The 12,249-nt window shown below is 41.7% G+C and overlaps 1 protein-coding gene across 2 annotated transcripts in view; it reads left to right on the forward strand.

Moving 5' to 3' along the window:
- zfyve28 (zinc finger, FYVE domain containing 28) overlaps positions 1-12,249 on the forward strand; it is a 191,415-nt gene that overhangs the window by 144,656 nt on the left and 34,510 nt on the right. For both annotated transcript variants that reach the window (XM_078215171.1, XM_078215172.1), the window contains exon 9: positions 3,291-3,395. In XM_078215171.1, the coding sequence (XP_078071297.1) occupies positions 3,291-3,395 (105 nt within the window). The remainder of the gene's footprint in view (positions 1-3,290; positions 3,396-12,249) is intronic.

Genomic DNA, 12,249 nt, shown 5'->3' on the forward strand with positions numbered 1-12,249 from the left:
CCCTAGGTAGCTCGAGATGTTTCCCTGCCTGAAAGTAGGAGGAATTCCACTCTTCAGTCAGTCACTATCAATTTAAGAGCAGCACTGGAGAGTCTTCCCTCTTGGGCATGACCTTAAGAGCCAAGAAGAATAATGGAAAATGGAATGCCATTAAAATTGAATGGTATTTTACTTTTTGGTCCTTTGACATACTTGTAGTGAATATTTAACACTTTATTTCATTCCTTGCATTTGCTCAGTCTCTCTCTCTCTTGTGATTAGTGTCACTACAAAAAGTTTGCTGCACATTAGAGGTTAGCTGTCATTTTAAATTGTCCTTCAGAATTTCTCAGCTATTCTTGATCTCTGAAATGCAAACTCCCCTTCTCCAGCCCAGAATTGCTGTCACAAGCAGTGAGTTTGTTTTAATTGGTTTATTATGATGGACAAGGTGGCTGGAGATCTGGTGGATGTTCAAAGTAAATCGACAACTGACAATACTCATTTGGTAAGTTTGTATTCTGGTGGAAGGAAACAGTGCATGATTGTTACAGATGACTTATTCAATAATCAAACCACATGGGGCAATTAACCTAGTTTCCTTTCTCCCCCATTAGACAGGGTAACCCTTGAAGGTAGCGACTTATGGGTGATTTATGACTGGAGTGACACACACAAAAATCCCAGCCTGTGTGTAACCAGTCCTGTGCTACAAAGAGCTATTAAACTTTTATTGTAGATTATATAGTCAGGAAAAGTACATGCTTACACTGTAAAAAACCTTTTGCAGTAATTGCATGTTTGTAGAATGTGCCCAATTAAGTCCAATATTTACAGTTAAATCACAATGATGGGAATTCATGGTTAAGAAAGTGGTGTGGAATGCACTGCCTGGGAGGGTGGTAGAGGTGGTTGCCTCACAGTCTTTAAAAAGTACCTGGATGAGCACTTGGCCCATCATAACATTGAAGGCAATGGACCAGGTGCTGGCAGGTGGGGTTAGGTGGGAGTTCAGGTATTTCTAATGTATCAGCGCAGACTCCATGGGCCTCTTCTGCACTGTACGAACATAGAACATAGAACAGTACAGCACAGAACAGGCCCTTCGGCCCACGATGTTGTGCCAAGCTTTATCTGAAACCCAGATCAAGCTATCCCACTCCCTATCATCCTGGTGTGCTCCATGTGCCTATCCAATGACCGCTTAAATGTTCCTAAAGTGTCTGACTCCACTATCGCTGCAGGCAGTCCATTCCACACCCCAACCACTCTCTGCGTAAAGAACCTACCTCTGATATCCTTCCTGTATCTCCCACCACGAACCCTATAGTTATGCCCCCTTGTAATAGCTCCATCCACCCGAGGAAATAGTCTTTGAACGTTCACTCTATCTATCCCCTTCATCATTTTATAAACCTCTATTAAGTCTCCCCTCAGCCTCCTCCACTCCAGAGAGAACAGCCCTAGCTCCCTCAACCTTTCCTCATAAGACCTACCCTCCAAACCAGGCAGCATCCTGGTAAATCTCCTCTGCACTCTTTCCAGCGCTTCCACATCCTATGATTCTAAAATAATTCTATTCAACTAATATCATAGATCATAGAATTCCTACAGTGCAGAAAGGTCATTCAGTCCATTGAGCCTACACCGACAACAATCCCACCCAGACTCTATGCCTATAACCCCACGTATTCACCTCACTAATCTCCCCTGACACTAAGGGGCAATTCAGCATGGCCAATCAACCTAACCTGCACACCTTTGGAGTGTGGGCGGAAACCATGGCACCCGGAGGAAACGCACGCAGACACAGGGAGAACGTACAGACTCGGCACAGACAGTCACCCAAGGCTGGAATTGAACCCAGGACCCTGGCGCTGTGAGGCAGCAGTGCTTAACCTCTGTACCACTGTGCTGCTAATATGCCCACTTCTCCCAATCAACAATATTCTCCCTCCACCCAGATGTTGCCCTCTGTCATCTTATCCTCTCTCGATCTCTTCATTGAGAACTGTTTGTTTGTGTGTGACATTGGCTATCTCAATGTCAGTCGTCCTCTCAAATACTCTAACTTCTCTCCCTCTAAACTCACTGCACTTGGTTCTCTTGGGTCCAAACCTAACATTGCCATCAAACTTGCTGACAAGAGTGGTGGTATTGTCTGGTGAACCGACCTCAACTTGGCGGAGGCCGAACATTGTGGCTAACCGGTTCAGTTCAGAGGCTGGAAATTCTGCGACAAATAATTGATTTCCCAAAGCCTGCCCACCATCCACAAAAAGTGATATGAACATACAAATCAGGAGCAGGGGTAGGCCGCTTGACCACTTGAGCCTGCTCTGCCATTCAATGAGATCGATAACCTTTCACCTCCTTGTTTATCAACAATCTATCCACCACTGCCTTAAAAATATTTAAAGACTCTTCTTCCACCACATTTTGAGGAAGAGTGTTCCAAAGACTTGCAGCCCTCAGAGTAAAAAATCTCCACATCTCTGTCCTAAATGGGTGACCCCATATTTTTAAACATGGCACCAGTTCTAGCTATGGGTATGGGAGTATGGGTGGGTATGGGGAGTATGGGTGGGCATAGGGAGTATGGGTGGGTATGGGGAAGGTGCTGGGGTCTTGGGCATGGGGAGGAGGCAGAAAATAAATACTGAATCATGAAGCATTGGACCATGACTGCCCACTGCTTTTGTACGTTTGGCTTTTAACATTCTGTATTTCACAACTCTCACCTTTGGATTGCTAAAGGACACTATTTTCAGCCAAATGTTTCTTCAGTGGGTTTAACATGCAGGTGTGGATGGCTGCGGATTGCTGTGGACAGTTGAAGAAAACTTAGTGTTGAAGTGACCTGGTATTCTTCAGGAAGGAGGCAGCTCTGTTTGTGACATTGACAGACGGAATTGAGGGATACAGGCGTATGGTTTAGATAGGACAATGTGATGGGCGCAGGCTTGGAGGACCAAAGGGCCTGTTCCTGTGCTGTACTGTTCCTTGTTCTCGTTTCAGGCCCAGTCCCTCCATCGCTCGGGCTAATAGTTTTCTCTTCTTTCAGACTGGAAGAGAGATTTTTACATTCTTTCCTCCCACTGCAGCAGACAAGTAAAACTGTTCCCACGTTGTGAGCCTGTGCTGCTCACCTTGCAATGTGAGGTTGTGTTTATTTCTTTACGGAGATTTTTGTTTTATTTGTTCTCCGCACAGTTGCATGTGTTTTATTTTTTTGGTTCGGGTCTTGCTTCAGTTGTATAATGCTGCTTTCTAAGTTTACTTTCCTTGTGTTTTCATTACTGTGGTTTCAGTTCTCAAGATCCTATCCAAGATTCTCCCATCAGCTCCATCTCCAGCAGTGACTGTGAAAGTGTTTCGGTCACAACCTGTAGTCTTTCCAGCACATATACCCCAAGGTAATAACACTTGAGGATAAAGTACCTGCAGCTGTGAGTAAAGTGAACTGTGTGGTTGTGTTCTAATCTTACTTGGCAGCCACTGGAAGAATCTTCAATATGGATGGGCTCACACACTGCATGTATCCCTGCTCTTAGGAATCCTTTATTAATTCAATTATTCTCATGCATGTGTTTGCATCAATAAGGGGATGTAGTTGACACTAAGCTGTTGTTAAAAAATGTCAAGTCTTTAATCAAGATGTGGATTGCTTTTTAATTACTTTTGCCACCAGATAAACAGTTAATATTGCATTGTGCCAGACAAATTATGCAAATCAGTGTTGTTATTGCTCTCTCCTCATTTGCCTTTTATGCTGAGCAGTGTCAAAGGGCAATTCTTTTGACATCTGAAGCTGAAATTAGCAGTGTTATCTGCAGGTGGAATCTAGCAAATGTGATTAACCTGTACTCGTTCCATAATGAGAGGCAAAGTTCCTAATTTATTTCAATACCAGCTGCTGAGTTCTTTGGCACTGGTCAGTAAGATTGCTTACTCTCCTCAAATTAATTGAACATTAACTAAAAAATGCTGGAAAATCTCAGCAGGTCTGACAATAGAGCCAATGTTTTGAGTCAGGATGACCCTTTGTCGAAGTTTAAATTTTGTAAGTTTAGTCAATCATAGAACATAGAACAGTACAGCACAGAACAGGCCCTTCGGCCCACGGTGTTGTGCCGAGCTTTATCTGAAACCAAGATCAAGCTATCCCACTCCCTATCATCCTGGTGTGCTCCATGTGCCTATCCAATAACTGCTTAAATGTTCCTAAAGTGTCTGACTCCACTATCACTGCAGGCAGTCCATTCCACACCCCAACCACACTCTGCGTAAAGAACCTACCTCTGATATCCTTCCTATATCTCCCACCATGAACCCTATAGTTATGCCCCCTTGTAATAGCTAATCCTTGTAATAGCACAATCCTTCGACCATTGTGCAGAGTGAACTGATGCAGTCTGATTTATTTTGTTTTTTCAACTAGTTTACGGAATGTGCTGTTGAAGCTACAGAAACAGCAGCAAGTGAAGCTGGATTTGCTTGGGCTGTGCTAGCCAGTCTGAACCCATTGTTAGTTTGATTCAATTAAAGTCTGGCTCCCAATGGTTACAAGGTGCATAGCCTATAACTAGACACAGTTCATTTTAGATTGGCATCAAGCTTGCTACTCTTGGTCATACAAGCCCCAAGTGTGTGGCAAGCTGCTTTATGAAGCAACTTATCTGGAACCGAGCTTTCAGACTGTTGAGAAATTTGCCCATTGGTATAAGTCTGTACTGATCTTTTTTAGAGAATTTTATGCATGCACTTTTGATTTGATTTATTATTGTCACGTGTTAGCATACAGTGAAAAGTATTGTTCCTTGTACATGAAACAGACAAAGCATACTGTTCATAGAGAAGGAAAGAATCATAAAATCTACGGTGCAGAAGAAGGCCATTTGGCCCATCAAGCCTGCACTGACAACAATCCCACCGAGGTCCTATCCCCGTAACCCCACATATTTGCCCTCCTGATCCCGCTGACACTAAGGGGCAATTCTTCATGGCCAATCAACCTAACCCGCACATCTTTGGACTGTGGAAGGAAACCGGAGCACCCGGAGGAAACCCACGCAGACACGGGGAGAATGTGCAAACTCCACACAGACAGTGACCCGAGCCAGAATCGAGCCTGGGTCCCTGGCCCTGTGAGGCAGCAGTACTAACCAAAGGAGAGAATGCAGAATGTATTATTACAGTCATAGCTAGGGTGTAGAGAAAGATCAACTTAATGCAAGGTAGGCCCATTCAAAAGTCTGATGGCAGCAGGGAAGAAGCTGTTCTTATGTATCCTCAGACTTTTACCAACTGACTCAAGAACAGCTTCTTCCCTGCTGCCTGTTTCCAGAGAATGGAAGGGGAAAATGTGATTTATTAATTTTACTTTCAATCTTTGAAATTGAGGAAATATAATTTATTTATTCTTAGTTCAGTGCCAGCTAAGACTATTGATCACAACTGTTACTTCTTTAGCTTTGTCACTCATATCCTTCTTGGTAATAGATATTTAAAAAATTAATCTTGTGTAAAACCCCATAAATGACATGATGCACTTTCTTCTTTCCATCCTTTTATTAAATTTTTGTGCTCATCAGTACTAAGAGTTGGGACCATTTTTTAGATATTTAGGCTCTGTGTAAATATCGACCACTCCGAATTTCAATGCAACATAAAAACAGAATTATATTGCTGTTTCTCTGCCTCCAATAATGTGACATCCATTTCTTCAGTGCATCTGTGCAATGTCCTACAAAGCCATTCTTAACAAAATGATGTTTAGGGGCAGTTTTAGGCCTGCTATGCCAATCACCATTTTGACATTGAATACAGTTCAAATTTCTAGGATAATGCAAGGGCTCTGCACACAGAATTGGGCAACTTTTATCCTAGGTTCCAATGGTTAATGTGATGTACAACATTTAATTATCTGCAATTCATTTCAGATTGGTATCAATATTAGCATTCTTAGGATGACTTATGTAGGTAAAGAGAAAAAAATGCTTCCATAAAAGGGTTGAGATTAAAGGAAATTGGAGCAAAGGAAAGGAAACTCTACTCTGCATCTGACTGTGATATAGCTGACCTGAAAACATTTGATGCTGACATTGAGTGCCTAAAACAACTGTTCTATCCCTTACCTGGTCCCAAAAATGGTCGCAAATCAACCTGGAGTTCCTAACCTAATTTCTCACTTTTCTTTCTATTTCCAGTCAATTCTTGGCTTTCAGAAATTCTCTCATGTAATTAACTTTGGGCAGTACAATTGATTTTGCTTCATAGCACCATTATGCACACCATGCATTCTGAAGAATTTATACCACTGCAAACTGCTGGATAATTTTTTGTTGTGTGTGAACTTTTATGAGTATTGCTAGCTGATGGGAATACGGGGGTGGGGTGGGGGGAGCACCAAACTTGACAGCCCATTAATAAGTCAACAAATGGCTCAATGCCACCTCATGGGGTGAGGCTCTGCCTGCCATTTAATCTATTATGGTTTAAGGTTTTGGTTATAATTGGATCTCTTCTGCTCAGAGTATCGAAGCAAAAACAGGGCAGTACAGGAAGTAGTCTTTAAAATCTGTAGCTTCTGCGATTGCCAAATTGTAAAAGTTTTCAAATTGTTGTTATTTTTGTTTTGGTTTCACTGAAGAATTTGAGACATGAGCGACAGCCTTTAGTTGGGTCTTCCAGGGTAAACATTTTTTTATTCTTTCATGGGATGAGCGCCTTGCTGGCAAGGCTGCCATTTGTTGCCTATCCCTAATTGCCTTTCAGAAGATGATGGTGTCCTTGAGCTGCTTTATGTTCACTTGTTTCTAAAGATTTTAAAACACATTTACATTAAGGGGTATATAAGCAGTGATGGTGCTGGGGAATAGGAGTTGACTGTATGTGTGTCTTAACCCCAGCCTCAGTCCACACACTCCACTAAGTCAACACAAAGTTTCTTTCTTGCCACATCAGGTGACTTTTCTGTTGCTTTCTTTTAAATTTATCATATGTCCCCTTAGTTGAAGGGTCAGTTACGAGGGGACACAAGTTAAAAGTGAGGGGTGGGAGGTTTAGGGGGGATTTGAGGAAAAACGTTTTGACCCAAAGGGTGGTGACGGTCTGGAATGCCCTGCCTTGGAGAGTGGTGGAGGCGGGATGCCTCACATCCTTTTAAAAAGTACCTGAATGCGTACTTGGCACATCATAACATTCAAGGCTATGGGCCAAGTGCTGGCAAGTGGGATTAGGTGGGCAGGTCAGGACCTTTCATGGGTTGGTGCAGATTCGATGGGTCAAAGGGCCTCTTCTGCACTGTAGGATTCTGTGATGCCCTCTGGATGTGAGCAACTCTGCAAGGCCAGAAATGTTGACCCCAGTTGCTCTGAGAAGGCAATAATGAGGTACCTTTATAGCAGCAGTTAGTTTTAAAACATGCTGGCTTGGCTATTTCGGAGATTATTGAATCAGCCACATGTTTGTAGCTAACATTTGATTTGACTTATTGTCATATGTACAAGTATACAGTGAAAAGTATTGTTTCTTGTGCACTATACAGACAAAGCATACCGTACATAGGGAAGGAAAGGAGAGGGTACAGATCACATAAGTGGTGGGGGTTGAATTTTCAACTACAGTCTGCAGCTTTCTTTGCCATTTCCAAATGACCAGATTTATAAAATTCAATTCCATAACACAGCCCTGAACTTCTATCTCAAACTTGTGAAATTTTCCATCATGCAGTTACAAATGATTCTGTACATTAATTGGTTTGTCAGTGTTGCTTTTCCTTAAATGTTCTCCCATTGTATATTATTGTTCCTGTTGAAACCTCTGCATGCTAATTAAGTGTAAAATCCTGTGCAGCTTTGAAAAACGTATGCTAGGCTGCAACACTTTTGGAATAGTTCATTCTGGCATTTTCACTGTGCATCCATCCCAGATATCCCATCACACGGTACTTTCATTTTTTCGTTACAACTGCAACCTGTCATTTCATTTTTTTAAAAAGTTGAAACCTGTCCAATCTGTGGAATAAAATTACTAGTGATTTGTTATAGTATAATTTTCAGAGTCTGAAGAATTTATAGTGCATTTAGCCACTTGTCATAATACACTGAATAAAAAATTAAAGTAGCAGTTAGGAGTTCAGTTAATGCAATTTTTGACAGGACCATTCATTGAAGCATTTTAATGTGAGTCCAAGAGATTTGCTTCCAGTCAGAGCAAATGTGAGTTTTATGATGGTAATAGTCAAATGCTATCATTGGGTCTGTGGTAATTATCCAGCGCAAAAATAAAACAGCAAGCTAAAGATAAGGCCTTAATGCAGAACTGGCATATCACCTTCTAAAAGAGTTATGTTCCATTAGTGTAATGAATGTGATCCCTAAATGTAATCATCTCGATACAGCACTTTGGGGATTAGTTTCTTATTATAGTGTGCAGAGAAAATGGGGTGAAGGGGTCAGTTGGCATTGTACTTGAATGCGTCATTCATTCATTTACACACATCCGCAATACAAATAATTGATATCAGATGTACATTATTTAACTTAGTGGTGCAGGTTGCATAGTTAATATTTTTAGTGGGGCAATAAAGAAGTGTAACGATTATATGAACTCTTCAATTAAGTCAATGTATGGTCGTTAATAAGTACATACCAGGTTGGGGAAAGTAATATACCAAGAACCAGAGCTATTATGTTCTGATCCAGACAGTTTCTGGAGGTAAAACTATAAATTAGAGATTTGAGACAGGTGCAAGAAATGTAAGTGTTGTATACAAATGCAAATTTTTTAAACAGCTATCGCTCCAGGGAAGCAGCAACAACCCTTTAATTTAATTATTAGCTTAATCGTTTCGTGTTCAGAGATATAATGCCATAGTCTGAGAATATGCAACAAAAATAGGAAGGGGCAAGAGGAAACTAGTGTCAGGCCCAAAATCCAGCTTCAAATCAGATTGAACTAAACAGCTTGGCTTGTGAGACCTTGAGGATGAATGATGTCACGTAATAGTAAAACATTGATTTAAAGGCTTTTCTTTGCTCCTTTTTATTAAACCTTCTCCCCGAGTGTCATTGATTCAATACCATGTACAATTCACAGATGTTGACAGCCATACCCAATGGTCATTCTTTGAACTGATTTCATGAGTGATTATCGGCCATTCTGCATGGATGAGGCCCAGACAATAACTCATGCCTCCTAGTGGTTGGTTAGGAAAGGCATTGGTAAACCCCCAATAAATCTGCTTTATCAGTAACAGAGGCATAGTTACAGACTGAAGAATAGTGACACTTTCCATAAATTATTCATCATTTTTATAAAAGGTTACAGTCCTCCCTGCTCCCCACTAAAAGTCTCTTTCCCACCAAAGCTCATTCCTCTAACATAACTCAAAGACTATTTCCTCGAGTGGATGGAGCTATTACAAGGGGGCATAACTATAGGGTTCATGGTGGGAGATATAGGAAGGATATCAGAGGTAGGTTCTTTACGCAGAGAGTGGTTGGGGTGTGGAATGGACTGCCTGCAGTGATAGTGGAGTCAGACACTTTAGGAACATTTAAGCGGTTATTGGATAGGCACATGGAGCACACCAGGATGATAGGGAGTGGGATAGCTTGATCTTGGTTTCAGATAAAGCTCGGCACAACATCGTGGGCCGAAGGGCCTGTTCTGTGCTGTACTGTTCTATGTTCTATAACTCTTGAGACCTAAAGAAATGGTAACTAATGTTTTAGCCTACCTTGCTAGATTACCCCAAAACGTAGGTATAATAGTTTTAATATTTAATTATACTTGAATTTTATTTTATTGTTCCCACATTCTTTTTGTTCTGATCAAGGTAAGGGATGTGATTGGTGTTGTGACCTGCCAAAATACAGAAAGAGAAAGGAAAGATTTGTACTGTTTGCTCAGTCATCTTTTTTAGCAGTAGCATTTGTATATTATACCAATGTTTGCTATTTGTGCTGAAAACTGGCTGGTTCAGCTTGCAGTGCTTTGGCCTCCACGGGATCTTAGCAGAAGGAGTGGGCCATTCGGCCCCTTGAGCTTGCTCCATCATTCAATACAATCATGACTAATTTGGTTGTTGTCTGAGCTCCACTTTCCTGTCTGCCCTCCATAATCTCCATTAGAGCAGCATGGTGGCACAATGGTTTTTTAAATTCATTTATGGGACATGGGCGTTGCTGGCTGGCCAGCATATATTGCCCATCCTTAGTTGCCCGAGGACAGTTGAGAGTCAACCATATTGCTGTGACTCTGGAGTCACATGTAGGCCAGACCAGGTAAGGACGGCAGATTTTCTTCCTTAAAGACATTAGTGAACCAGATCGGTTAGCACTGCTGCCTCATAGCACCAGGGACCCAGGTTCAATTCCCAGTTTGGTGACTGTCTGTGCAGAGTCTGCATGTTCTCCCCATGTCTCTGTGGCTTTCCTCCGGGTGCTCCATAGTCTTGTGCTTCTTGTTAGCTAACCAATCCTTTACCCATGTTAATGTGTTACCCCTATACTGTGTGTTCTTGTATCTTGTGTAGTAACCTTTGATGCTTTTTGGAAATCAAAGTATACCACATCTACTGGTTTCTCCTTATCTACCTTAAATGATATTTAGTGAAAAAACTCCAACAGATTAGTTAAGCACTATTTCTCTTTCACAAAGCCATATTGGCTGTGCCAGGTCAAATGGTGACTATCTAAGTATCCTGCTATAACAGATTCAATAATGGATTCTAGAACTTTCCTGATGAGAAGTTAGAATCAGGATCAGATACGCACTTAGCAAACGTTGAGTTCATTGAGTGATATCCCAGTGCATTATTTGGAGGGAGCTGAACTATTCAAAACATTTTCCACAACTGGGCCATAAGATCATTAGAAATAGGAACTGCTCCACCATTCAATAAGATCACGGCTGATCTGAATTTGGCCTTAACTTCACTTTCCTGTCTGCCCCCATAACCCTTGACACCTCTGTAGATGAAAAATTGTGAACAGCCTTGGATATATTCAGTGACCAGGCTTCCACTGCTTGCAATGGGAGAGAATTCCAAAGACTAACAACACTGAGAGAAGACATTTTCCTTATCTCTTTTTTCTTAAATGGAAGACCCCTTATTTTTAAACAGTGTCCTTTTGTTCTGGATTCCTCCAGGAAAGGAAACATCCTCTCAGTACTTACCTCGTCAACCCCCTCAGAATCTTATGTGTTGATAAGATCATTCTCAGAATCTTACGTTTCAATAAAATCATTCCTCTAAATTTCAATGAGCACAGGCCCAACCCTGCTTAATCTCTCCTCATAAGATAGCTCATTCATCTCAGAAATCAGTCCAGGAATCTTCTCTGACTGCTTCTAATGCAAATATGGAATAGGATCATTGAATCTCTACAGTGCAGAAGGAGGCCATTTGACCCATTGAGTCTGCACTGACCCTCCAACTGAGCAGCTTACCCAGGCCCACCCCACACCTGACATGTTTATTCCGCTAACCCCCTAACCTACACATCTTGGGAAGCTAAAGAGCAATTTAGCATGGCCAATCCATCTAACCTGCACATCTTTGGACAGTGGGAGGAAACCGGAGCACCCAGAGGAAACCCGTGCAGACATGGGGAGAATGTGCAAACTCCACACAGACAATGACCCCAGGCTGGAATTGAACCCAGGTCCCTGATGCTTTGAGGCAGCAGTGCTAACCACTGTGCCACCCTGCTTAAGTAAGAAGACCAAAACTGTACACAGTATTCCAGATGCAATCTCACCAATAGCTGTACAGTTGTAGCTTTTATACAAAAGCCAATGTTTGCCTTCCTAATTACTTGCTGCACCTCCATGCTAACTTTTTTCCTCATTGCATATTACCAGGCCTAAAGTAGTCTGCTCCCTGCTTGATTCCTGAATAAATTGTTCTGAAGAACTACAAAATACATTTCATGAATGCATCCTCAAAACTGCCTTTGCTTTCATCTGATTATATGAAAATAGTCCACGATTATTGCAGTACCTTACAAACTCCCATTACTACCTGATATATATGCTATTCTGCAATGTAGCTACAGTTAGGAGACCAATAAACTACTCCTACCAGTGACTTCTTGCTATTTCTATTTCTACATTTTGATCCTCCGAGGCAAGATTGTTTCTCACTACCGTACTGATCTTGTGCTTTTCTTAACAAAGCTTACCCATCTCCTCTTTCTTTCTTCCTGTCCTTCCGACATGCCACTCCCTTCCAATTTTCAGGTCCCAGTCATGGTCACT

The sequence above is a fragment of the Mustelus asterias genome, chromosome 6, assembly GCF_964213995.1.
Source record: "Mustelus asterias chromosome 6, sMusAst1.hap1.1, whole genome shotgun sequence".
Classification (NCBI taxonomy): Eukaryota; Metazoa; Chordata; class Chondrichthyes; order Carcharhiniformes; family Triakidae; genus Mustelus; species Mustelus asterias.